The sequence below is a fragment of the Emydura macquarii genome, unplaced genomic scaffold (genome assembly GCF_026122565.2).
Source record: "Emydura macquarii macquarii isolate MOO-44397 ecotype Brisbane River unplaced genomic scaffold, CSIRO-AGI_Emac_v2 contig_2422, whole genome shotgun sequence".
NCBI classification, from domain to species: Eukaryota; Metazoa; Chordata; order Testudines; family Chelidae; genus Emydura; species Emydura macquarii.
This window is the reverse complement of record NW_027132559.1, coordinates 11,606,427-11,633,872: the sequence shown is the minus strand read 5'-3', so window position 1 is coordinate 11,633,872 and position 27,446 is coordinate 11,606,427. Positions and strand designations below refer to the sequence as shown.

Sequence of the window (27,446 nt, the reverse complement as noted above, 5' to 3'; positions counted from 1 at the left end):
GAATCTGTGGGGTTCAGAACCCAGTGTTGCAGGAGGTCCAGGTGAATTAATTAGAGACGGAGCATTAGGTGGCAGAACAGATCACAGCTGGCTGCCTCTCATCAGTGGCTAAAGTGGCTCTGGTCTGGCTAAACTATTGTTCTGTTCTTAAGCCTCTCCTGTGTATATACATACACACGCTCCTTCTGCATTGTCAGCTACTCCCTTTGTTTCAACATGCACTTCATCATGAAAGATTCCCAGATCTTCCTGCCTATTCCTGACTTGCTCCTTCTGTCCACTCCGAAACATCTCCTGGATCTCCCACTGCAGTCAGAAATTCACCATTTCTAAAACGTACCTCTTTCCTCCTGATTTTTCTCCACCCGCTTTGATAATTCTGCTATGCTTCCGTCCTCCCTGGTTTGTCACCTATGACTCTTACCTTTCGCATCTCCCTCCTACCCCTTTTCTCTCTTTTAGTATAATTCAATCCTGTCATTTCTTAGATATACCCTCTGTTAAAACACCTGCCCCTGTCTGGCTCATCTCTCTCATTGACTTTTCATAATTTTTTTTACTTTCTGAACTTTCTTTTCTTGTCTCTCTCCATTCCGGTTTATGCAAAACAGCAAGGCTAGAATCATTTTCCTCTCCTGTCATTCTCTCCATATGACCCCACCTGCACAATCACACACGGAACTCACCACTCGTTTCCTATCTCTTACCATAGGACATTTAAGCTCCTGGTTCTCATCTTCAGGAAGGGCCTTATAAAAAAAAATTAATTTAGATCTCAGTTTTTCCCCCCCTTATTGCCTCAACCCCCCAAATGCCATCATCCAATCCTCTTGCTTTTATGTACTCATTGACTCTTCCACAATCTTGGCTTAAAAGTATTTTATTATGATGTCCCCTGTACTTAAATTTTTCTCCCACTTCCTGCCTATCAAATCTCCTGTTCTTCAAAGGTCTGTTTAAAACCCACTGCTTTCAGGAAGCTTTCCATCCAACAACGCTTTATTAATAATCTGCCCTTGTATTCCCATCCCTAAACTGTTGTTTCATTTTAGAACATTGTTCATTGTTCATTTTAGAACAAACTCTTCAGGGCAAAGATCACATCCTCTCTGTCTGTAAAGCAACCGTTGTATACATTTACAGAGCTATATGAATGATTTTTATAATTATTTTAGTTCTTGAATGCTCCTGGTACAAATGAGGCTATAGAATTCTCCAGGAATGATCCCAAATACTACCATTTACAATAGTGCTGCACCAATTTTAGAACTATCACTCTACAACAATGTAGGTCTTATTAATACAGGTTTCCTTGAGAAATGATTGCCATCTATGTCTTGTGGTGTTTGACTATTGTCTGCTGACGTGGGTAAAATTGGGTAAGAAACAAAATGAACACTGAACTCATTGTTTACTTGGGACATAAAGCACCACTGGCTGATATCCGAAAATAAATAAAATAATAACCAATACAGCCATGGCTGGAAAACAAATCTCAAAAGGGTTAATTCTCATTAGCAACTCAGGCACTAAGAGTCCTTGGAGCAAACAAGTACTCCCTTTTGTGGTCCACCCACCCTTGATAATTCTCATTCACACTGCTATTGAACTGCAAGAGATAAGACACTCATTCTTGCCCTTACCATCATGGCCCAGGATCATTCCCAACATCAGCTAATTTTGCTTTTGAGAACTAGATTGCTGCTGCTGGCATACAGAAGTTGTAAAATCCACATGAAGTACAGCTATTTGTAGCACAAAAAACATGCCCTTCCTCCAGTCTAAAAAAGAAAGTACATACAAACTGCAAAACACACTGCCTAAATTATCATGATAATCTGAGAAAAACCTTTCTTACCCTCTTATCTTAGACACAAGCCATAATACACACCTCTTAAGTGTGACATCTGCATCCCACACACCACATTAGCCCACCTTCAGCTTTCTGTCGGTGGAGGGAATATTCTAGGAAGGCACCCACATCCTCTATGCATGAGAGAGATGGTCTCTGCACTATCCCCATATTGGGTATGGCTTGTCATTGCAGGGCTACTGGATCTGGGGCCCAAAATATCGACAAGGGAGGAATGTGGAGGGACACTAACCACGACAGTAGCCTAAAGAGTAAAATAACAGCCACATAGGCATTGTGTTGCAGCCAAGAGCACCTTACTATGTACAAATTTCATCCCACATGTAGCTCTATACACGTGGCACAGTTACTCAGCTTTTGTAAGGGAAAGGCTGATTTTGCCTTTACAGCATTTGCAGGATCTAAAGAGATACAATTTGTCATGTGCATCTGAATTTGTAAACGTTTTTCCCAGGGGCTTAGATAATATACAGTAAAACCCTGTCAATTTGAGTAACATTCAATATTCCTCCAATAGTGATGGAGATAAAAAAATTCAATATACTTCATGTTTTCTTGTATCTCCAAACATTACTATTCACTTATGGCTGCTTCTCAACAACTGTTTACCATTAGAATTGACTTTACTGTAACCGTTTATCACTACATACGATTCTGATATAAAAATCATATTGCAGAATAAATTGACAAGCAATGACAGTCATCTTGTGGTAGACTGTTTGACTAAAATTATATTACTTTGTAGACATCAAATACTGCTATTCAGCAGCAACAGAAAATGTTCTGTTATTTAAATTATAATAAAGAGTGATGGGTCTATAGAAGGGTAATACGGATTGATGGATCCTGCAAAATAATAATGCTGCAGTGCACTCATATTAATTATAAAGCCATAAAAATAAACAGTTGTCATTCTGGAAGAATAATTTCAGAGCAAGTGATCAAATCCTGTACAAAGCAAAGAGGCATTCAAAAGACAGTGCATAAGAAATGAGCCTGTTTGAGTGATTATTCGATTTGTAATTTAATGCTTATATCATCAGTTTTAAAAGAAACAAAATAAAGCTTCTGAGTGAACACTTCATAGTTTTTAAATTACTGTATATATCATTGGCCTATTAAACAGTGACATTTGACTGTGTTTTGTACCATTGTATAGATTACAGTGAGAGATAATAATGCTGAAGTGTCTGCATCTAATGAAAACATAACACCTTCTATTTGTTGGCATGGGTCCGTGCGATAAAGCAATATATCACTGTCCTGAAATGCTAGCTGGAATAGGAAAATGAGCTTCTGCTAATTAAATCTTTTATACAAAAACATGACTGCTAATCAAATCTTCATTATTCCATACTCTTGTATTCTACTTTGTTTTTCATTTATACTTGGTCCTGAACCTTTTAAATGTCATGTTTATAGGCTTCCTTTAAATTGCTCTTTTTGATATTATAGTAGATTAAACTTGTGGTAATAATGAACAAAAAATATCCCTACAATAAGAATGATGACTGTGAGTGGAAATAGTGTGGTAACATTAAATTACATGTGGTTGGTCTGATAGCTAATTAGAATTAATTTTTACATTCTTTGTGAAGTATAAAGTACTTAAGCCAAGTTTCATCATATTGATAACTGCTTAATACTCACTCCTATTACAAGCAAGAAAATATACTTGGCTTTAGAAACACAAAAGAAAAACAAATATTTACCTAAATGTGGCATGCAACAAAGATCACAGCAATATAAATCATATTTCCCTTAAAGAAATGAAAAATACATTTAATTTTTAAAGTCTTCATTACTATGAAATTAGTTACCCAACCACTTAAAATAAACCAAACATTAAAGACAAATATTACCCCAATCATACTAAAGAATATTAGTAGGGAACCTAATAAAATGGACAGAATGGCTCTTGCACAAATTCTGGGCAAAGTTATGCTAAATTACTTCCCAGCAAAGTACCATGTAGCCATTTAATTTGTAATTCATGTAATTTTAATTACTCCAATATTTGTACAGCCAAGTGAAAAAAGTTACAACATAAGATATTTCAAAACTAAAATGTTTTTCTTTTAATTATCTAGGCAAGGATCAACTGAACGTACAAGGATTACCTTCATAAAAGAAATAATACAATCAAAGCTAGAGCTGACAACTGCAAGGAGACCAAATGTAAATGAAAGTACTTTTGACAAAAGCTTTGAAGGCAAGTGATTCTCCCATCAAGGGATGATTTTCACGAGTCTCCAGGTGTAATATTATGTGCACTGATGAGCTGATCAACAGAACAGAACTTCTACCCAGCTGTAATCAAGAGTGATTGATGGTTGGGACAAAAAAGTTGATTATCATGACAAGTCCACTGATGCAGAGAAAATAATCTATGCTGGGGAAAGGATAAAACCTGTTCAGAGTCTACCTTCTGAAACCTCCTTTATAAAGAATCTGAGGAAACATTTATGCTCATTCAGACATATCTAATACAAATGAACCAAGTAAAAGTAAATTTACTATGCATCTTTCTCTGCAGTTGTTCCTCTACTGTACACTGAAACATATATGAACCCAATATAGACAAAATCTTTACATTTCTAAATCATCTTTGAAGATCAATATTCAACAATGTAGGTCAATTAGAGATGAATGCAACAGTATGTTTGTACCTGCAGAGTTTGGCCTACATTTTGAACATGTGTTCTGAAAGCCAGCCTTTCAAAGGCTATGGGAGAGTCACTTGAGACTGCCATATTGGATTCTGTCCTGAGGAGTCATCTCCTATGGCCATTTTAAACCTTTAGAGACTTCATTTTCAATTCAGATCAAAACTCACACATGAGCAGAGGTAATTCACCCTCACAGGCATTGTTCAAACATGTGTTTTTTATTCGAATGCAAAACTTTTAAAACCTGGCTATCGGGTCCCATTCCTACAGAGGATCAAATTCCAAAGTCTGTTAGTTACATTAAGAGGCTGCATAGTGCACTGTGATTAATATTTCCAGAACTTTTATGGGGAATGATATTATACTGGTCATTAAGAGGAGTGTCCAGAGATAGCAGAAAACCATTAAAACAGGTTTCACTGTGATATAATCACCCAAAGTCAACAATAGTAACAACTTATATAAAGCATTTTGAAAAGGGACACTGTTTGGGGGAAAAACATCATTATGGGTTACAGCTGCTAACTGATTTTGTTTCTACAGCAAATGAGATACCTAAACATTCTTTGTTAAGATCTTTGTTCCTCCCAGGTCCGCAATATGATATATAATTCTCCTCTGTCACATCTTTCTATCCTCAATGAGCCCCTTGAAACAGTGAAGTGTGGTAATCCAAGTACAGAAATATACTGAGGCAAAAACCAGGAATATCGATTAATGGTGACTGAAGCACATAACATTTTGTTATCAAGATGTGAAATTTGTGGACTGTACCATGATTACTTGCCCATTGCTTCAATTTCCCTGCCATTTGAATTTCTATCTTTTTTACATAAATATATTGAGAAGCTACAACCAATCAAAAAAAAAGCAAAGATGGCACACTAAATAACAGCAGTTAAATCCAAACATTGTGCAATTCAACCCCCCTTTTAAGCAGCAGTTAACATCTGAAGTGGTACCTTAATTTCATTACTTTGGGAGGAGAAGAGAAGCCTTTAACATTAATTGCCATGATGTGTTAAAGGGGGGGGGGAACGGAGGGGCTGCTCTCCTCTCCTCTCAGACCTTCTTTCTTTTAAATTAACTCCTCCAGCTGCTTTCATCTGGGCCTCTCCCTCTTTACTCTGTTGTTCCTAGCAAATTTAAGACAGCTTGAGCCCAGGTATGAGCTGAGAGTTTGGCCTTCAAAGGGCAAATGCTGCAGCCTCTGAGTTCTGTGCTAGCAGAGCACAGAAGCAGAAACCTTTGAAAACAATTAATCTCCATACTCCACACCTAGAAGAATGGTCATTAAAAAGGCAGCTCTCGTGTGTTTAAAGCTTTACCAATTCTGTATAACTAGACTATTGAAAAGACGAGGGCTTTGCACACTCAGAGATCTTGTGTGGCAAAACCATGCCATTTTCATAAGATCTCATCTTTTGATACATCAAAGGAACAGCTTTTTGAAAGGCACTAGGAGGATAGGCAGAATGGGGAGCAGGAGAAATCCCCCACAAGGTCTGGCCCAAAGCTCAGTGTTGCCTGAAAAATTAATTTAAGAGCAATTGTCCTCTACTTTCCTGCCTTCCCATAACATAGCAGCAATTGTTAGAGGCACAGTCTCTACGGTTCACATATGGCAAAATCCCCACCCTACTGTTCAGGATTTTGACCACAGCTCCTCAGTCTGACCAGGATCTGTGCTCATGCTGCTCTCTGACAGGCAGACTCACCTCTGCAGTGGCCATGGCACTGTGGGTATTTGACTCCACATCCTACCTAGAGGTAGAGTTCATATCTGCAGTTTATTGGAGAAGGAAGTTTGGGGAGACAGAGAACTCTGCACAGCGTGGGCTTGATGGTGGTGGTGTCTCCCTGGCTGAGAGACAATGAGGCAGCCAGTGAGGGGACCAAGGAGTTCCTTTTCCATCTCTCCCCACCAGCACTAGAGTGAGCTGTCAGCTGACATGCAAGGCTTACTAGCCTGAAGATCTCTCCCCATTCCTAGAGAAAAGGAAATTCTGAGGGTGACCGTGCAATTAAACCCCTCACAACATCCCTACCATCCCCCCCACAAGCAATACTTCTGTGTGGATGGGGAGGTAGCTCTGCAGGCATTACAGCAACCTGTATACAACAGTAGACTTTATGTTCCCTAAAAGAGAAGAGAGAGGGGCAATGGAATCCACCGAGAGCTGATGGAGGGAGTGGAGAAGTCATTTGTATGAGCATTCCAACTTATGGGCCAAGAGCCAGCCACAGAGAAATTGAGCAGCTTTGTGCCCCATAATATGCTGGACTGTACTCAACCTTTATCAGGCAAGAATACGGAGTTTCCCATACGTCTCAGGATTTCATCAAGGGAATTCAGCTCAACTAGCCCATGAAATACTGAGGAACTGAAGAGGAAGATAGAACATGAGGTGTGGTGAATTCCTATGGTTTGCAAATATGTCAAATCCATGTAGCCACGGTATATGTTATAAAAGTAAGTACAATATATATTGTATTAAAAAGCCTACTTTTAAAAATACACTATGTACACCCATTATATACAATGTTTTTTTTATCCTGATAAGCAATCATTTAATTTCTGCTTTCTGATACCCATTTTAGAAATGCTATGAGGCAATTCAGGACGTGTGCATGTCAGCTGGATATTGCTTTTTCTAGTTTTCTAGAATGAATTTATAAAATATAATTCTAGATTACGAAAATTCTTGGCTACTATATAACAAACTAATGTTTATAACATTATACTATACTATACTATATTATATTATATTATACTATTATTATACATTATACTATACTATATTATACTATATAACAAACTAATGGCAAGGAAGAGAGAGAAATGAAGTAAAAAAATCAGTTTCTTTCAAAATATAGAATTCACTTCAAAATAACAGTTCCAGTTTTACAGAATGGCAAGAGACTTCTGACTGAAATTTCTGTTTCTGTCCCAGCCTTTAAAATTTGTGACATAGGAAAGAGAAGGTAACATTTGTTAAAATGCCTATACAAACAGAAGTCACGGCATATCCAAAACAACATGTATTGGGTTGTTCTAAAAATTTGTATTTATGCTATATAAATGCAAAGTATTCTAGGCTATTTTACTGGACTTTAATAGTGCCAAAAATCTTACATCTTAAGTAATACTTCAGAAATTCTTTAGGGTTTCTAGAACGCACTGATATAAATGCTAGAGATTCCATGGACATCTCTGCTTCTGGTCACTTTCTCTGACTATTTACTACTTTTTTCCAGTCAACACTTTAAACCAGCATCTCTGGAAAAGTATGGACATAAAAGCATATTTCCATTTTGAGTCACATTCTGATCTCCAATGAATGGTATGTGCAATTCCATATTTGAAATCATTTCTGAATATTCCTCTCTATACTAACCAAGAGATGGTAGAACAGGACAGATGTAGATTAGGGCAACAAAAATGTCTGATACCCATGTCTGAAGAAATTAAGTTAGGAGAGAGAGAGTGTATTTTCCAATGAGAATAAGTCCAAAGGTACACACAGATGTTTCATTCCAAATTACATGTGTTTACAAAGGGGCCATCAATTGTTCACCACCTCTAGAGCATCTACGCTCTTCCATAGTAGAGTATGATCACTATTGGCCATGATCCTAATTAGAGATCCACCTTTACAAACTTTTATAACCACTGGAGTACCACTGACCTCAATGAGATGACTATTTGTGAGCCAGGAAGTACTCTAAAGGCCCCTCCCCTTGGGGGGAGGAGTCACTGGACCCAGGACACAAGTGATTGCATGGGATGAGATGCTGGGCAGGCATAAGGGTCTGGATTCCCTCCCCTCCCTTGCAAGGATCAAGACCTAACAGTGAATTCATAGAGCCAGGGATTTGATGGTATGCTAATAAAGGACAAAAGAAGAAGAAAAATGTGCCAGTCACCAAAGAAATGTTGCCCTAAGAACATTATGCTCAATGACTTCTGGTACATGGTATATGCTTGTATATAATCATGATTGAGTTTGAAAGGTATTTATTAGAATGACAATAGAGGCTGATGTCTTTTTTTCCTGAGAAAAGATTCTAAATTTAAAGGATACAATCTAAAAAAAATGAGGATAGTAAGAGCAAGTAGAATACAATAATTCACAGAAAGGATGATAAACAGGGAGGTAGATACAGCAGAAGATGACTGAAGCAAATAGTGTAAATGAATTCAAACACCTCCTAGATTTATAGCTGAAGAGAAAGTGGATTGAGGGATAACAGGTGTGAAAGCAGGAAGTTGGAATACTCAATAACAATGAGATAATAAGGGGATTAAGCTGAGTGTCCTTTTTTTGTTCCTAATGGGGTGATTTTTGAAAAGCCTGCACAAAATGTGACCCATCACATAAGTAAATTCTCAATTACCTATTTCTCCATGCAAACACAGCTGTAAATGTAAACAGTGGAAATGCACAGACCCTGTGCAGCTCGCCCATTGACTGGGGTTTAGGAAATCTCTGCCCAAAATGTCTAATATTTCAGCATGTAGTATAGTTTAAGCCATGTTGATCTCAGGATATCAGAAAGACAAGGTGGGTGAGATAATATCATTTTATTGGACCAACTTCTGCAAGTGAGAGACACAAGCTTTCAAAACTTGTCTCTGTCTCCAACAGAAGTTGGTCCAATAAAATATATTAGAGTGAAGGGGGGAAACAAGTAAAAAGGATAAGGTCTCTCTGACAACTGGCCAGCTCAATTTTCAAGAGAGTTTTGCTGCTGTTGTTATTTATGTTAAGCAAATATTTCTGGCAAGCACATTAGGAAATATTTGACCATAATGACATTCTAGTGCTATGCAGACACCAAAATTCCTGCCCACCCTTTCAACACAAGGCAAACTAAATGATCACTCAGAGATCCTCATTACGCGAGAATGAAAAGAGAAGAAGTTTGGGATGTAACAGTTGACCTAGTTAACAGGCTCTCGTTGCTGATTTGGTGACCTTAGCAAAATAAGACTGGACCTACTCAAGACAGAAGCCAAAATGGAGGAAAAAAATTAGAAATAACTCAGCATAAGTAATATTTTACAAGTAATCATTCTTTTTTTTTTTTTGCAGTTAGATTCCAGTCCGGCAAGCACTAAGTATGTCTGTCACTAAGCATATAAGCAGTCTTACTAAAGTCCATTGGGACTTGATCCTGGAAGGTGGTTAGCACTACACAGCAAGGTGTTTAAGTGTGTGCTTAATTTAATAGATTTAATGGAACTAATCCCATGTTTAAAGTTAAGCATGTATTTAACAGTTCACTTGGATTGGCACCAGAGTACTTTGGCAGCAGGCACAACTAAGCTCTTGGACCATTCATGTGCTTACAGTTCAGCATGTGCTTAAGTGCTTTTCTGGAATGGTACCATGCTGAAAATGCAAATATTGAATTGAGATCTTTATCTGCTGGACAAGAGGCTCATTGCTAGAAACATTTACAGCAGAGCTCACCTCTGCTGTTTCAACGTTCTCCCTCTCTAGTTATTTGCTCATTCCTCCCTTCTCTTGTATAGGAAGATTTATTTTAAAAAGAAATACCAAACATATAGCTGACGTGAAGATTTAGGGATAGCTTCTTTAGGAAGATCATAAACAGTTTTAGACAATTGTACTGCCTTTTTTATTTTTTATTTTTAAACTTAATTTTGTGACTATATAACCAGAAAAAAAGCTCTTCTGTGCTGAAAGAAATCTATAGCAAAAGGGAGACAATTCTGTATCTTGAACAAAAATGAAAAAGTCCAAAAGAGCAGTTTTACTATAAACATTTTCATAATACCCTCATACTGTAAGTAAATGGCATTTCTATTCATTACTGACTGATAAATCCTATCTCTGGGATCTAAAAATAAAGCTCCATCAGTAGAACTGCCAAAAAGGTTTGGTTTTCAGAATAAAATCCTATTTATTGTTCTTATGGTTTTAAATTACATTCAACAAAACACAGTGGAAAATTTAGGGTAGGAATGTTCAGTAAGACAAAAATGTTTCTTCAAAAGAGAAGAAAAACTTGCAATATCTGTAGATCTGCCAGTCACCTACTACAATGCCACCAAGCACAATTTGTTACCTGATGGCTTCCTTTCTGAGAGTGACCTTTCCCCTAAACTGTGACATTTATGTCTACACTGCATTTTAGCAATCTCCCATCTTGGGTCTGCAGATTTGTGCTGATAGGGCTCGACCTAGAGGACTAAAAACAGCTGTGGTGATGTTGTTTTCATGTTGTGGCTCACGCTGGAGCTCAGGCTCCCAACCTTGGAAGTAGTGCAGGGGGCTGTGAAGTGGCAGGAAGCACTTGAGAACCTGAGATCCAGCCTAAGCCACATCAAAGCAACATTGACACAACTGTTTTTAGCCAACTAGAATGAATCTGTGAACTTAGGCTGGGAAGCTCCACATACAATGTAAACATAACCTTAGACTGCACCTCTCTTACTCCAAATACTGAAAGAAGTTCAAACTTACCCATGGGGCTATGGAGCTTGTCTGTGCTCATTCCACCCACATGCCAGATAAGTACTTCCAATACCATATTGAAATACTGAATACTTATTAGTGTTTTTTAAAGCCTCCGTACAGCAATTCTTGCAATTCAAGTGATAAGATTGTAAGAATAGCCACACTGTGTCAGACCAATGGTCCATCTAGCCCAGTATCCTGTCTTCAAAGAGTGCTCAGTGCAAGATACTTTAGAGGGAATATACAGGAAAGGGCAATTATTGAACATCCATCTCGTCACCCAGTTTCAGCTTCTGGGATCCAAAAAGAGACCATCACAGAGGTATCCAGAGACCTAACCTTGGGTGGACGAAGAGGAAGAGTTATGGACCAAGAGAGGAAAACATTAGGTAACAAATTTTCCATTAAGGGTCCTGACCCCTATCCCTGTCAGAGACACTTGAGATGCAATGTAAAATAGGGAAATATTAAGGAGAAGGGAGAGATAAGTAGACAGATCCTCCCTTCCCTAAAATTAGCGATATTACCTAGTTTTTGGGATCATACATAAAGCTTCATCTTGCTGAAGGATGTTGCTCCAGAGAACTGTAACATTTTAAGTTGTTCTGACATGGCCAGATGTCTACTTTACAGATTTCCTTCCAAAATGCTGCTGTCAAATATACTGAATGAACTGAGTCCTCCTGGGACTGGTTTATTTGCAACTGCATGTGCTTCTGAGAATGACCATACATTTTTATCTTTTGAATTATTCTTCTCAGCAGCAGCAGAAGACTATAAACAGCAGATTCAGACAACTGTGAGTCAGTGTCGGTTCCCAGTGACATATAGTTTGCTTCTTTGATGAAGATTTTTTTATTTCAGATTTCAACTGGTTGAATAAAGCTTTCCTCCCATCAGCTGGAATACTTCTCTGTTCAGGAACCAATCTGAGTTGAGTTTCTGCCAATGACTTTAGTAGTTCGTTGTGTGTTCAGTGTCCCTTTTATGTGGGCCATCTGGATGCAGAGTAGGTGGCACTCTTCCCAGGAAAGGATGTGTCTCATCACTACAGTATTGAGACTTGAGGTTTTTGTTCCTACTTGCAGATTTACATATGCCACATGATGTCTGATTGAACTAGAACATTCTCCCTTATCAAATCCTGAAGAGCCAGAGTGGCTGCCAAGATCATTAGAAGTTAATGATTCTCTAAAGCCTCACTGACTTTTCCAGTGTTCCATTGTGTCGCTGTGCCCCATGCCCACAGGAGCTCCCCATCCTGAAAGGCTTGATGTTCATAGTAGGATTCTGGAGTTTGGATTATGAAGGCAGGATCCTACCTTCATCTGGGTATCCAGTTTTCACTCACTGAGAGACCGGATAACTGAATGGTGTCTTTACTCATCTTTGCATAGCTTGTTGGGAATAGTTCCAGAGTTGAAAGAGGAAGCTCTTGTATGTATGCAAGGAGTAATCTCTATGCAGAAGATCCAGGACTGCAAGTCAAGATGAATGCATGGTACTTGGTTGACTGTGGAGATCAATGTCTTGATCTTATCATCAGAAAACAATAAGTGTATTTGAATTTATCTTAATCCCTACGTGGGCAATACTTAAAGAAGAGGTTATTGATCCTCTCAAAGTTTATGAGAAACCTGCATGCCTGAAAGCAAGGAGCGGTGCTCTGAATTCTCTCTTATGAGAAGATCCTTTGGAATAATGCTGTCTAAGAATAGGCCTAGATGAGCATCTTTACTTTTAAGCCTGGCTATTATCACTCTACCAATACTGTTGTGAATACCTTGTGATTGAACAGCACACCAAATGTTAACCTATTGTATTGGTAGTGGATATTTCAGTAGACAAACAGCCAATGATCAGGCCTGTTTGGAACAGGGAGATAAGCTTTTGCCAAATCCATTCATGTCAGAAAGCCTCCAGGAGAGATGCCTATGGAAGAGAATATTTTGTTTCTATTTTGTAGTATTTCAGAGGTTATCACCTAACCTTTTTTCCTTTGTCAGGCATTTTCCAATCCTTTCCACTTACATCTTCAAAGAAAAGAAGGGGTTTGGATTGGAGATGTTTTCATTTAGCTTGAACCTGCTCATCCTCTTTCCTCTACCTGATCTCAATAGTGGCTAGTACTTCCTTTCTTTTAAACATGTTTGTGTACAGAACCTCTTCTGTTCTCTCTGGCTTGGGGTTATGATCTGGACATATGTGTTTTGCTTCTTTGGGGGGGGGGGGGGGGGGGAGCTGGAGCTTATGGAAGATAATGAGGATCTGGGCACTTTGGAACTTTTTAGTGGTTTAGTCCCCATCAGGCCACCAGTTTCTTTTTTAGTGGGGGGATGTTAAGTGTCTCAGCCTGTGTGTGAGGGTCTTGAGCCCTTAAGCTGTTCACTGGCTAACATGTAAATGTAGAGGAAGCACAGGGGCACACACAGGGCTCCCACGGAGGGGCGGGGGAGGGGGGAAATTGAGGTTAAATTGTAGATCATACTTGAGGTTATTTATAGAAACTTATTTCCCTGTATCTATGTATCTATTGTCCAGATCTTGTGAGATTTGCAGGAGCCAATCAGAAGCAGTGTTAGAGCAGTCTCAAGCAACATTCTGAACATTCTGCTGACCCAGCCCAGGCCCTTCTCTAGAACAGAGGGGTGTGCTTGTGCAGTTACACTAGGACTTGTAGTTTGAGACTGAGAGACAGAGAGATTTGTGCTCCTCTCTGTGACATGGTCTATCATACCAAGATCAAGAACTACCAGTCCCAGAGTTCCTTGTGAATAGGCAGGAGGGAGGGACAGCTGGTGGGAGGGGCAAAGCAAAGCACCATAAGACAGTGGGAACCAATGCTGCTGCTTCTTCTGGTAGGATTTGCAGACCAAAAATATATGTGAGTAAGTGTCTAATTCATTCACAGTCACACACACACTCCATACTGCCATGTCTGGTGTTGGCTATAAATACAATTCAGGCAGCCAGAAATGTAAGGAGGTAAAAGAAAGGGAACTAAAAGAAGGTAAAAGGACACCAATCTATCCTCCAGTTTTTCAAATCAGACAAGGCCTCTCTGCAGTCAGGCAATATACTAACTAGGGAAGCAGATGAACAAAATCAAGATGAAAATGATGTCAATATAGGGACTGTGTCTGTGGCACTGGCAATTGATGATAAAAAAGCTGTCAGAACATGCATCATGTGACTCTAATCTAATGCTTGAAGATAGTCAGTAGATATTATCACCATTAGCACCACCACATTCAGAAGGTTTACAAGAAGCAGGAGAGAGTAGTGCTACTTTATCTGATTCTTGTCTTTTCAAAGATCCAGGCTTGCGGCCTGAAAACATAATAGAACGATTTTTTGACGGATATAGAATCTATCTGGTGTCCTGACTTTTGAAGAAATGCAGAAGCTAGCAAAGTCAATGCCAAAAGATGTTGATGGGCATAATTTTCCTGAATTTCTTCTCAGATGTAAGACTTTCAACAAGAGAGAAAAGATACCAAGAGACTGGCTACCAACCAAGCACTGTATTGTTTTCCATGTCAGCTGTTTCCTGAAGGGAGGCTTAAACAACACAGTATGCTGGCAAAAAATGAAGAGTATTCAGTAATTGTGAAAAAATGGTGTAAACTATATACTAAACTTCCTGAACATGAAAAGAGCATAGAACATAAAAATTGCTACTGCCAGTGGAAGCAATTACAGCAGTCACTGTCAGGTGGACATGGAGTGGACAGTGAGATTCAAAAACAAATATTAACAGAAGCTAGAAGATGGAAAGAAATATTGGAAAGATTGTTGGATGTTACCTTATTTCTTGCTTCACGAGGTTTAGCATTCCAAGGAGATAGTAATCTGATAGGTGACCCTCACAATGGTAACTTTCTTGGAACTCTTGAGATTATAGCTCTGGGGAACTAATTCATGATTTTGCAATGAAAAAGGCCAGAAAAATAAAGCTTTAAAGTTAATTGGCCTAATTAGAAAATGTTTGCAGTCACATTTGTCCATTAGAATAAAAAACATCAAGACATTGACAGGATACGATACCTTTATAATGACCAAAAAGTTACAAAATAGTCAGTAAACGTGTAGGACTGTCAGGCTGGGTGTTATGTTAAACAAAAATAGCAAGGGGGGGCATTTTTCAGAAATGTACAATATGCAACAGAAATTTCAGAATTCAAACTTTTTTCATGGCTGATGAGATTGTATGTATGGGGTAAGGGATTGTGGTATGTGTGTGGGAAGGGGCACGTGTTACAAGTTTGTACTGAGCCCGAAAAAATTATGGTTGGGCCCTGGGCACACCTACAGAAAGAGCCCAGATCTTCCTCTTGGGAAGAAGAACAGACTGAAAGCATGGCAGATTCCTTGCCAATTATTACCCACTTATGAATGTGGGATGGGAACCTAGAACTTTTTATTTTGAAGGTGGGTTGAACCAGGGGAAAGGGTTGAGGGATATTTTGATTTATCCCTGAAAAATGGGTAAGGATGGGTCAAATCTGTCATGTCCCAAGTTCTGAAGATGACTGGCCTGCCATGGTGGAGGTGTATGAAGAGGTATTTTGGCTGGAATGCAAGGATATGGAGGTTCCATTAATCCATTCAGGCTCTGAGCATCTTCCCCTTACTGTGCAAGGGTTTGAAGGCTGGGAGCAGTTGTTGCAAAACTCCCTTTCAGTGGTTCCCAAGAGGGTCTCCTTACAGTTGGAGTGCACCTCTTAACCTTCAGATTGCATCATTTGGCTGGGGATGAGGTGGGGACAAATGGTGAAAAGAACCTTTTAAAAGCTAGGATTGCAATGGATAAGACAGGTGCACCGAATTGCCACAATTGCTTATGCTATTGGAGGTACAGATTTTGGAGCAAGGGCAGAAGAGGTGCAGCCAAGCCACATGGACAAGTCTGTACTGCGTCTGGTATTTACAGGAAAAAATAGTGCAGCCAAAATATCTAGGAATGTGGAGCCACTAGGAAATAGAAAATAGATTGCACCCATTAAAGATGATGAATCAGTCCTGCCCTCACGTATACCCTTTGCAGCACCACTGAAATTTGTAAACTTGCAGGAATGGAACTGAGGGGAGAATCTGGCCCACTGTGTATAAAGTACCAATAATTGCCTCTGTGCACAGTACCCTACATCATCCTCATCTACTATGGATCCACAATTATGTTTCATTTAAGTTCAAATTAATACACACAAAGAAGACTCTCTCATTGCACATCCAGAGTAGACTAATACACATTTTAAACTAATACAAAATGGTCAACTTACATCAGAATTAAATCTCAGCTGGCAAATGTTGCATGATATGATTTGTTTTCTTCGATGAGGAAGAGGAACTCCAAATGTATGATTTATTACAGCTTTCTGAATTGGGTCCATCTGTAATGAGAAAAAAAGAGAAATAAAAGCTTTTCTGTTCCATTGGAAGGCTGCCTGTGCCACTTATGGTATTAAACAGAATCTGTACAGTGCCAATCCCTAGCTCACATTATAGCAAACATTTTTTATTTGATGACAGTACATTTCTCTCTTTCTTTTTTATATTATTATTGCTGCTTTTTACTGAAAATAAAAAAGGAGGAAAGAAAAATGTAATGAGCAATGTTGAAAAGCATTTCTTTGGCTACTATTCATTCATATCTCACTTCAGTGAAGAAAGATGAAGAAGTAAACACTGAACATGTTTACCTATCAACATGCTAATTTATATTTTTACTTTAAAAAATGGCAGAGTAAAAATAATGTAATTGTAAAAAAAATAAAATAAAATAAGAATCTGGAGAAAAGAAAAAAAGAAAGGGAGGACTAAGTAAAATATTAATGGGGATGTATAAACAACTCTATGCAATGGGGTGCTGAGCTGGCTTTGCATCATGGCAGGATTCCCAAATATTATGAAAATCTTCAACATTGCTCTGGGTTCCAGAAATCAGTCTTTTATATGAGGCAATTTCTGTAAAAGCCAGGGTAAATTCCAGATCATCCTTCAAGTATCTGAAGATTATTTCTCAGCCATTTAAATAAATCTATTTTTAACCATTTTATCCCTCCTTTAGAGAACACTTCTCTAGGTCAAATCTAGATCCTCAGCACAAAGCCTGAGTAAATGGGCTTTACACAAAGAACTTCAATAGGGGCCAGAGAAGAATGATACCCTACCTGTCCCCAACCCCTTCAGGATATGGACTGCAGTGTAGTATTTAATACATTGCTGTATTAGCAACAGCCATACTTCCACTGCAGCCCACCCCACCATTGTCCTCCCCAGACCTCCACTCCCACTCCCGCACATGGACTCACCTGCCTTCCTTGGCAAATGCCTCCCTGGGACCCTCCCCCGACGCTGGATAGCGTCCCCCTCTCCCCACATACCCCCCTGCAACCCTCAAGTCCCGCACTTCCAGCCTCTCCTACGGGGCCACAGCTCATCATGCTGCTGCCACCCCCTGATCCCCGATCACCCTCCAATCCCCCCACTGCATACCATCCCTGGATATTGTATTACTGTAAACCCTGACCGTTGCTTTTTTGTTTTTTGCTTAAACATTTTTTAATACATTGCTGTATTAGCAACAGCCATACTTACACTCCTCTCATGCCAGTTGAATCATATAATCATGACTCCACTAGCTATGCTCTAGCTTTTCCCCTGGTCTTGCCTTCTATCAACTGTCTCTCCAAACCCCCTGACAATCCTCCTTGGAATCTTGGCTCCAATGGAGACATGCTTCCGGGGAATCTTTCTGGTCATGGCTGCTCTTTGAGCCCTCTCAAAGGCAGGATCACCACTATGGAGGGGGCTTTGTGGGAAAAGCAAAATAGGCTTTATTACCTTTCTTAAACAATCTCCATGAGGCCAGAGTGGGATAAAGTGTGCCCACCCACATCCATACCCACCCTTTGTGCTGCCTACAATACATCTTCCTCCTCAATGCGGAACCCAATCCAACCCTCTGCGTAATCCAGGAAAAGGGCAGAGACTGCTGATGCAAAGGCAGATGAGTGCCTCGTCCCAATGCACATGTTGGTAACTTTGAGCAAAGGAATCTCTGTGCATGCTGATACTGGGGGACATAGTTTGAGTGATGGTTTTGGTGCCTGGTTAGATCAAATAGGTAGCCTATTTTATGGTTCTATTTCAGCAATGGCCAAACTTTCATGAAAATCATCTTTCTGGGGGAAATTCTGCTACAACAGCTGATCTTGCAAAGTTTCCACTATCCATGGATGTAGGGAATCTTATGAGATTGGCTGGTCTTCTAAGAAATCTATTATTTAAATTGCAGCAAGGGAGATTTAAGTTAGACATCAGGAAAAACTTCCTAACTGTAAAGGAAGTTAAAAGCACTGGAACAAATTACCTAGGGAGTTTAGGAAACCTCTGCCATTGGAGGTTAAGAACAGGTAGACAAACACTGTCAGGGATGATCTAGAGAATACATTGTCCTGCCTCAGTATAGGGGACAGAACCAGATGACTATCAAGCTTCCTTCCAGTCCTACATTTCTATGATTCAGGCCCAAAATCTCACAAAAACTGTTTGTGAGATTTCAGCACCAATGATGAAATCAACTTCCAGAAACCTACAGGTTAAAGTTGTTATGATTCTTCCTCTTTTGACAATAACCATTTGATAACTGTATTTTTTAAATTTAAAAATAGCTGTACAATAACTTTTGAGCCATTCATTTAAGCAAGTGGTAATCTTTATCTTTGGGGCACTTTGTTACAGGGCTATACAAACAAAGTCATCGTCTGAGCTATCCAACCCCTAGCCATGATATATCCAATACTCAAACTGATTGTGTAATTTTTATATTTATCTTAAGAAATTAAATCTGTTCTGAGCTAATGTCCCTATGGTTCACTTATTTCTCATCAGGCAACACATGAGGTATTTCATAAATGCAGGATTGGTGCTCTGTCTGTGGGTAATTAATGATTATGGGGAATTGTAATAGTAGGGAGACAGTGTCTTTCACCTTTTCGAGCATGAATCTAGACCAGCTTAGCAATGAAACTTTGTATTATGTGATGTCTATTCAATAGTTGATATTAAATTGGTTGTGATCTTATGCCAGTTCCTGGTGGAAAGGTGTCCAGATCATAAAAACAATAACAAAAGATGGTAGGGCTCTTTGACGGATTGTATAAACCCCACACCGGCCAGGTGAGAGTTAATGAACTGCTCTGGACTCAAGCAACCCAACCCAGCCACAACAGCAAGGCATGTCAGGGCTGGATAGAAGATGTAAAGGGAGAAGCCCAGTTCTGCTGGCAGCAGACTTGGAGGAGAGGAGAGCAGAACTTCAGCCCTTAGCTCCTACAGAGGGGCTGGCTGAAGGCAAGAACTGTTCAGGAGACCACTGTCTGTTGTGGCCCCCTTTGAGAAAAAGGAGACCCCAGTGCCAAACTATTTCCTTGGAACTATTACTAGACACACTCGCCTGTGGACGCTGAACTGAGTCCTGGTCTACTGGAGGTCTCTGAAAGAAGAGAGTCCTTCTATGAAAGGGTAGACTCCTATGAACTTAGTCGGAGGGCTGATTCTCCTACAACCAGATCCTTGCTTCTGGCAGCCTGAAGATTGGCGATCAAAGGCTGGGTGAGTTCCGAAAACCGTTGTGCTCCTAAAGGATACTGTGGGGGACCAACCCCATAATAGCACTGCAAACAGCTTTTGAGGAAACTATTAGCTTGCACCAGCCCTATTAGACTTTGATGAACAAAATCCAAAGATGACATGTGCTTGCACCATGCCCAGCACAATGGAGCTCAGATCCCAGCTGGGGCCTCTGTTCAAATCCTATCAAGGACTGTAATGACAACATCCTGTAGCACGTGATGATGTCATGCTTTGATCTAATGTGTGTATTACAATCTTTTCACACTGAATCATCATGTTGGAAAAGTCCAAGTTTCAGAATATAGTACAGAACACAGAGCAGGTGAGTGACAGCTACATGGAGAAAGCAAATGGCCAGTAAGAGCTTGGCAATTTAGGAGTACTTTACATTGACACCTGCCACCTCAAATGAAAACGTACCTTTAGTCCCAAACTAGAAATGGGAACCTCTTCATGCTCACCCTATAATCTTATGTCAGATTACAAGAACAGAACGGATGCACTCTTTTCTCTCTTCCCACATACCTTTTCCTGAAAGGCTGAGACTTATACTCAGAGTATACAAACAAGAAAAGTTTGCACTGCCTGAATATTCCTGAGAATTAGAAACTTATTTCCTACTAACTGATTCTATCCTTTAAAAGATCCCTGTCCTTCCTCCTTACCTGCTTTTTTGTCTTTTATCCCATCACACCCATGACTCTGCCAATGAAATCAGCCTTGAATGCCTGTCTGTTCTCCCACAAACATCTCCATGCTTTCTTCCATGCTTCCTTTTATGTGTAGATTGCCCTTCCTGACCTAATCTTTCATTCAAATCTCTCAAGACTTGTTTCTGTTCAGACATCTTTCAAGAAATCAGACCTAACAATGGTTATGTTAAACAGCATTTGGGAGATAAGTTATCTATTTTAAAAAAGCAATAAAAAAACTTTGATGATTTAACCATCAAGTTGTGAATTGGCTACCCTACATGATCATGTGATCTAATAATCATTACCCTGCTTCTCCATTCCACTTCTATCCTACTGTTTCTTGTAATGTTCTGATTAAAATTAAATTGTAATCTCACTTCAGTAATGACTGTCTCCCCCTATTTATTTGTTCCATTCTTAGCATCATACAGTCTGACTCTCACTGATCTTACCACAGTAAATATATCTGTTCCCTGAAATCTCTTGTCTTTTTGAGTTAAGTAACTGCTATCCTTTAATCAGCAACATTTTAAATAAAGTTGGACCTGGAATACCAAAATAAACATTAATATCAATTTTTGTAACACATTATAATCCACAGGCGTATTTGAGAAATTAATTTCATGTGCCAACAGGAACTGATCACAGGCAGTGGTTTAGCAAGCATAGCTTATCTGACTTTCTACTAATACTCAAACTTCAGTGAGACTCTCAGATTCTCAAGTAGTTTAGATGGTTTATCTGTAGCTTTGCATGCCTCATATATGGCCACAGGTTCTGTGACATTATCTGGGAATTACTGATCTTCCGGTTAGTTTCTGGGATATGAACTGTTTCTTCAAAGTGATGGACCTTGATCTATTGTCTCTACTTGTCCTTTGCCTCAGTTTCTTCTCTCTCCTTCCTCTGCTTTTGTCCCTCTCTCCCCAACAATGCCATTCCCCCACCTCTGGCCCTCTGACTTTCTACATAGCTGGGTGATGATACCAGAACTTGGTTCACATGCTATAGTTCTTCTGCTTGTTTCACAGATGATGGCCTAGACTCTCAGCATTAACATATCCAGGCTGTAAACTTGCCACAGAAGTGCTACACTTTTCATGTGAAATCAGGGAGCCAACCATCCAGGAAACAAGCACTTAAAGTACAATACAAAAGCTGCTTTAATGCCCCCTAGACTAGAACAACTAATTTCTCAAGGATTTGGGTTTATCCACCCTGTGGTAAGGATGCTGACTCAAAGGGGGCTTGGATTTCTGGTGGAACTAATGTCCTCCCATTAGGTTTAACAAGTTTGCAGCAAATAACTTTTGCAAACAGTGGTTTTTTGGTGGGTAGCTGGTTGGTTTTTTTTTTGGAAGGGAGGGATGTGGCAAAAGGATAAATATTCTCCACAGATTTTCTATTTTCCTACTGATAAAGAAATGCATGCCTGTATATTTCCTTTCCTCTTTGTATAGATTTGTACTTCTCCTACTCACTACAGAACATGGCCCTATTGCGAACCTTATGATTTGTGCTTGTAGTTCTATAAGCAAAGCACTCTGGATGGCCTCCAAGGTGATTAAGGAAAGCTGGTTCAAATGCCGGAATCCTTTCTCTGCCAATTGCTCTTTGACACAGCAAGTCAGAATTACTTTTCCCAATATGACTCCATAAACTCAGCTCCTAATCAAGTCAGGGCAGCCAACCGTAAGTGAGAATGCTGGAGTGATATCTGGCAATATCATTTTTTCCTAGAGATCTCATTTGGGAATTGCTGCCGATGCACAGATATCAAAAAAAGCATTCAAAAGCATCAGAGAAGCATCCAGAAGTTTGTTGTAGGAAGGCCGAGAGAAACAAATACATTTTTCAGTGCTGCTTGATGGGAACTGGGGACTGATTGACACTGGAAGGCAGAAGCTGGGGGGGAGAGGGGGGACACCTGTCTGGGTCACAAGGATGGATGGAGATAGTTGACTCTCAGAAGGACCTGAGGACGAGGGGTTGTTTGTAGGAAAGTTTGAGGGAAGCAATACCTCACAAGCAGACAAGAATTTAGATGCTTAATGGAACTTCCTAATCTTTTCAGGTTCACTGATTGCTACTAATTACACATGCAAATTGTATCCCATGTTTTAGATATAATTTATTTGCTAAATATATGCTTTTATTTGAAAGGGGCACTACTCAAGATAACAATTATTTTATAAAATCTGCTTTACTGTTCTACTAGTGCTATGTTATTATAGTTTGCTAATTTAAAACAACCTGATTTATTTTTTCCATTTATGTTGTGGGGTTGGGGTTGGGGCAGGACTGCAATTCACACAGAAACAGATTGCAGCTAAGCCTTTGAGTCTGTGCAAGAAAGTAAAATATTGTAAGATTCCCCCTTATTCCATTGAGCTGGCTACCTGGATTGTGGGTTGCAGCATGGAAAGGAAAACAGCCTCCATATGTAGAATATATCCCTACCTCTGCATTACTGGTTGGGATGGAGAATGGGTGGAGCATTGTCTCTCCCATTCTTCACACACCAACAAGCTGACTGTCAGAGGCATGCTGGGATGGGGAAGTACTCCACACTAGTTGTAGATCTGATACCAGGTATTTCTCCCTAGAATCACGGGGGAACCTGGAAGGCAGACTGACTTTCAGAGTCAGAATCTGCCATCTGGTCTACTCCAAGGATGGTGTATTGATTAGGGGGCTGGAGCACAGGACTTATGAGGAGAGGCTGAGGGAACTGGGCTTGTTTAGTCTGCAAAAGAGAAGAATGAGGGGGGATTTGATAGCGGCTTTTAACTACCTGAAAGGGGGTTCCAGGGAGGATGGGGCTAGGCTGTTCTCGGTGGTGGCAGATGACAGAACAAGGAGCAACGGTCTCAAGTTGCAGGGCGGGAGGTCTAGGTTGGACATTAGGAAAAAGTTTTTTACTAGGAGGGTGGTGAAGCATTGGAATGGGTTACCTAGGGAGGTGGTGGAATCTCCATCCTTAGAGGTTTTTAAGCTGAGGCTTGACAAAGCCCTGGTTGGGATGATATAGCTGAGGTTAGTCCTGCTTTGAGCAGGGGGTTGGACTAGATGACCTCCTGAGGTCCCTTCCAACTCTAATATTCTATGATTCTATGATTCTATGATTGCTCAAGGCTGGTGGGAAAGCCATAATGGAACTCTGAGCTCTGGTAATGAAACTAGGTGGGAACATTTTACATTCCAATCCTAGTCAGTTTTCCTTTTTGATACCCAAGCACTAGTACAAAGGATTTTTGTTTGTGTTTTTAATTATTCAAATTAAAGCTTGTGGGTTTTTTATTATTTTTAAATTACAAAATATTTCTAGTCTTTGGTCAAAATTTTTTTTTCAAGGCTCAGCCATGTTAAACTTACATTGGAAGCTTTCCCTGAGAATGTTCAATATGGATGGCAGAAGTTGGCCCCTTACTTAGTTTTGTTAACCCAAACTCTCCCTTGCCTAGTCATTTATTTTTAAATAAGTCCACATTTTGAATCTAAGCACTTGACAATGCTCCTGTCAGTGTTTTTAAGTTACTGTTCTAGAGCTAACATAGCTATTGTCCCTGCAAGGCCTCTGTAGTGGGGTCGCCTTAACAACAGGAAGGAAATGTGGGGCGGGGTGTTTCTATGTAGCAACTGTTGATTCAAAATTTAATAGTCAGAAGGATCATTCCTGAAAAATAGTTATTAATTGCTCTTTCTTTTGTTGATGATTTTTCTTGCTGAAACCACTAACTAACAAATCTGCAAATCTGCCAGACATATCTATTTAATCACAAACACAGAAATTATGTCCTAATTATCTGGCGACTAGTTAGAGCTGTGTGGAAAAAATGTTACACCCACAAAGAATTTTGTCCTAATTCCCTTTTCACTGTTTCAAATAGTAGGCAGATAAAAGTAGGATTTGTTGGGTTTTTTTTAATTTTTGTGTTTTGTTTTTTTCCCTCTCAGTTCCAAGAGTTTAGCCATAAACAGAAAACAACTTTCTCCAACAGCCAGACCGTGTAAACGAATGCAGAGCACACACAGGGACACAGGAGAAAGGTAAGGCTTTGTAATCTGCCCAGACAGGGCAGCTGCTGCAAAGCAGCAAAGGTTGCCTCAAAAACTATCTTGTTCATGGGATAATAAAGTTGCAGCCACTTGGCCAAAATTACTGGTGTCCATTACTGTCCTCCTTGGTTCTCTGCCATTTACAATAATGTATGTGCAATTTTCTAGGTGTCAGTGGCTTTGTATAATAGGATTGGGTGAAAATCAATTTGTTGAATTGCAAGAACATTGGCCATATTCAGCCAGCAAAATGCTACTAAATAGCAACAGGTTGATACTAGTTTCTGAATAGTCTGCTTGGCTCCCAGACTGCTGCTGACAATAAAGATCTGATATCTATACCTCTCCTTCCTATAGGAAAGTGAAAGAAAGAAATTTTTTCACTAACTCCACCACGATTCCTTCCCAACAGCCTCCAGAGGAAGGGCTCAACACCCTGTCCCAGAAATCCAAATGAAAAAAGATCCCATCAGCAACCCCCCTCCCCAGAGTAAAAGAAAGGCACAGAAAGGGGACAAATAGGTTGATATTCATATTCAGGGATTTCCCAAATACTAAGAATCCTGAATATGAATATCAAGCAATCAAAATATCAGCCTATTCACCCATGCATATTGTATTGGTACTCCTTTTTGACCCAACCAGCTAGTCAAAGTTCAGGGTTTTGACGGTGTCCCAGCTGGGCGTGGGAATTGATCATGGAGTCTGGTCTTTCCTTTGATGCAATCTTGTTTATTTATGAGGAATGTATAAAGACCTGCTTCCCCGAATGCAGGAGGGACCAAAACCAAAAGCAGCAGTTTCTTTGCTTACAGGCCCAAGCTTTGTTCAGCCAGCACCCCTGACCAAGACCTCTCTCTAGACTTTTCTAGGGTTGTACCATGCTTCCAGGCTACTGCTTGGCTTTCTTGCTCTGGCCCTGAGTTTCTCTCATTCTGTGTGTTGTGCCTTCCCACACCCACTCTTACGCAAACAGTACTCAGAAAACCCCCTCTGCCCACTCAGCCCGAAGCTCCCACGTGGGTTCACAATCCCTTTTGTTTTAGCTGGGGTTTGGGATTAATTTATCCTGACAGTCATGTTAATGCACAAATGTGTTCACGCCCAATGTAAAATGGCTTTATGATTGATGCTGTCACAAGTATCTCGTTTCATAATAGTAGGTTATAGTGTGACTCACTTCTGCCTACTTTACAGTACTGCTAACTCTCATGATTTTATCACAAGTGTCACGATAATTGGTGACCTTCTTAAGAGCTTCAGTTCCTGGAGCCATGCCAGTATGTGCAAATCTCAGCTTTCATTTAAAACAGGATTCTAGACCTCACAGTTGCAGAGAAAAGTTTGAAAAAGTTATTTGTAAAGGCTGAGCATTTAAAGGCCAATAAATAAAACCAACCAGCTATTTTTTAAATCTCGTGATTCTTAAGCCAGTGGGCCAGCCACACGAATCCCAAAAGCTTGAATTCAGCAATACTGTATGCATTGCACTCTAACATAAAAATAAGCACAAGCTGAAGATAATGTTGGTGTGCAAAGATTGTTAAAAAATAATTATATATACTTAAAATAAGGCTTCAAACCAGTAGATAAAAGTTAGGTAAAAGCATACTTTATCTCAAAGCCAAACAAAGTAGCTCAAGCTAATTGTGTTCTAAAACTCACTACTGCAAGACAGAACCTGCCCATTGTACCCCGTTACTGCTATCATGGTTCCAGTCTTAGCAGGACACTTGAAAATAATTACGACCACCCTTCTCCAACTATATTTTTTTCCCTCCTGCAACTGTCTCACTTGAGTTTACATATGTTTTGCTTCATATAATTCCTCCCCATTACTCATGATTTCACATCAAGCTTGAATTCTTCAGAAATTTTAATACTGCAGAAATGTTCAATTTCCGAGATTTGGTAGAAGAGAAAATTGGCAAACCAGAAAAGTAGCTGTTGTGTCCAGCAACTACAATCTAACACTAAATAACTGGAGGAACAAGATCTCAAGAAAAGCTCGCTATAGATCAGAGTTCTTTAGTGGTAAATACAATACCAAATGAAAGCAAATTACCATCCATAACACTAGAGCTAGAGTCCATTACTGGAATAGAAAAGTGAATTCAATGCCACAGCTTCACAAAGTCTCCTGTAACTTCTTACAGCCAAGTTACTCATAGAACCCGTGATAATTATAATGTAAATAAGCTTAAGGAACTGATTTTTTTTTAAAGGCCTCCAATTTTGCACCAACAATTAACAGCAAGTGCAAAAATGCTGAAACAAATGCCCCTTACCCCCCTGTAATGTCTTAGTACATTATTGTGCTTGTAAGTAATATTTTATACCACTAAATGCAAAATTTATGCCACCAACTGAATTATTGCCATAATTTAATTGCAGGTATAAAACTGCATATGACAAATTGAAAACTGAGTAGAAGCCCCGCTGAAAATTAATTCCCATACATCCAGACAACTGTGACACTTACAAGAATGTTGCAAACCTAAACTCAGATTCCATGCCTAGTCATTGTACGATGTAACAGAGAATATAATATTGCTACACTAAGCTACTTCCCCTCAAAACCAGTAATTTGGTGGATTTACTCTATTTTAAAACTGCCTGGCTGATCTACACTGCATTGTCCAGAACATAGGACAACTCTCCATGTTGTTTCTGAGACACATTGGAAGAGTGGGGATGCAGTCACTGCAATTGACCCAGAACCTCAACTGGTATAAGTCAGCATAGCTCAGAGATCTGACCCTAAGTGCATTTGACATTCACTAATTATATGTGGATGTACATCACCAAGGCTATCAAATCCATTTCATTTTCTGAGCATTACCTTCACTGGGCAGGGAGGGGGACCATAAATGTATAAAATATGTACCAAACTCAAAATAAATGATGGTGCCAGCTTAGATAATTTAGCAAAACAAACAAATAAAAAAAGATGCTCAAATAGTTTGCTTTTACATGCAACTGGAAAACTATGATAAGCAGGGCTGGATTTCCAATTAGGCAC

At 39.6% G+C, this 27,446-nt stretch overlaps 1 protein-coding gene across 3 annotated transcripts in view; it reads right to left on the bottom strand.

Moving 5' to 3' along the window:
• Positions 1 to 27,446, bottom strand: part of ZNF385D (zinc finger protein 385D) — a 568,873-nt gene that overhangs the window by 90,071 nt on the left and 451,356 nt on the right. For all 3 annotated transcript variants that reach the window (XM_067561938.1, XM_067561940.1, XM_067561939.1), the window contains one exon: positions 16,313 to 16,423. In XM_067561938.1, coding sequence (XP_067418039.1) covers positions 16,313 to 16,423 — 111 coding nt within the window. The remainder of the gene's footprint in view (positions 1 to 16,312; positions 16,424 to 27,446) is intronic.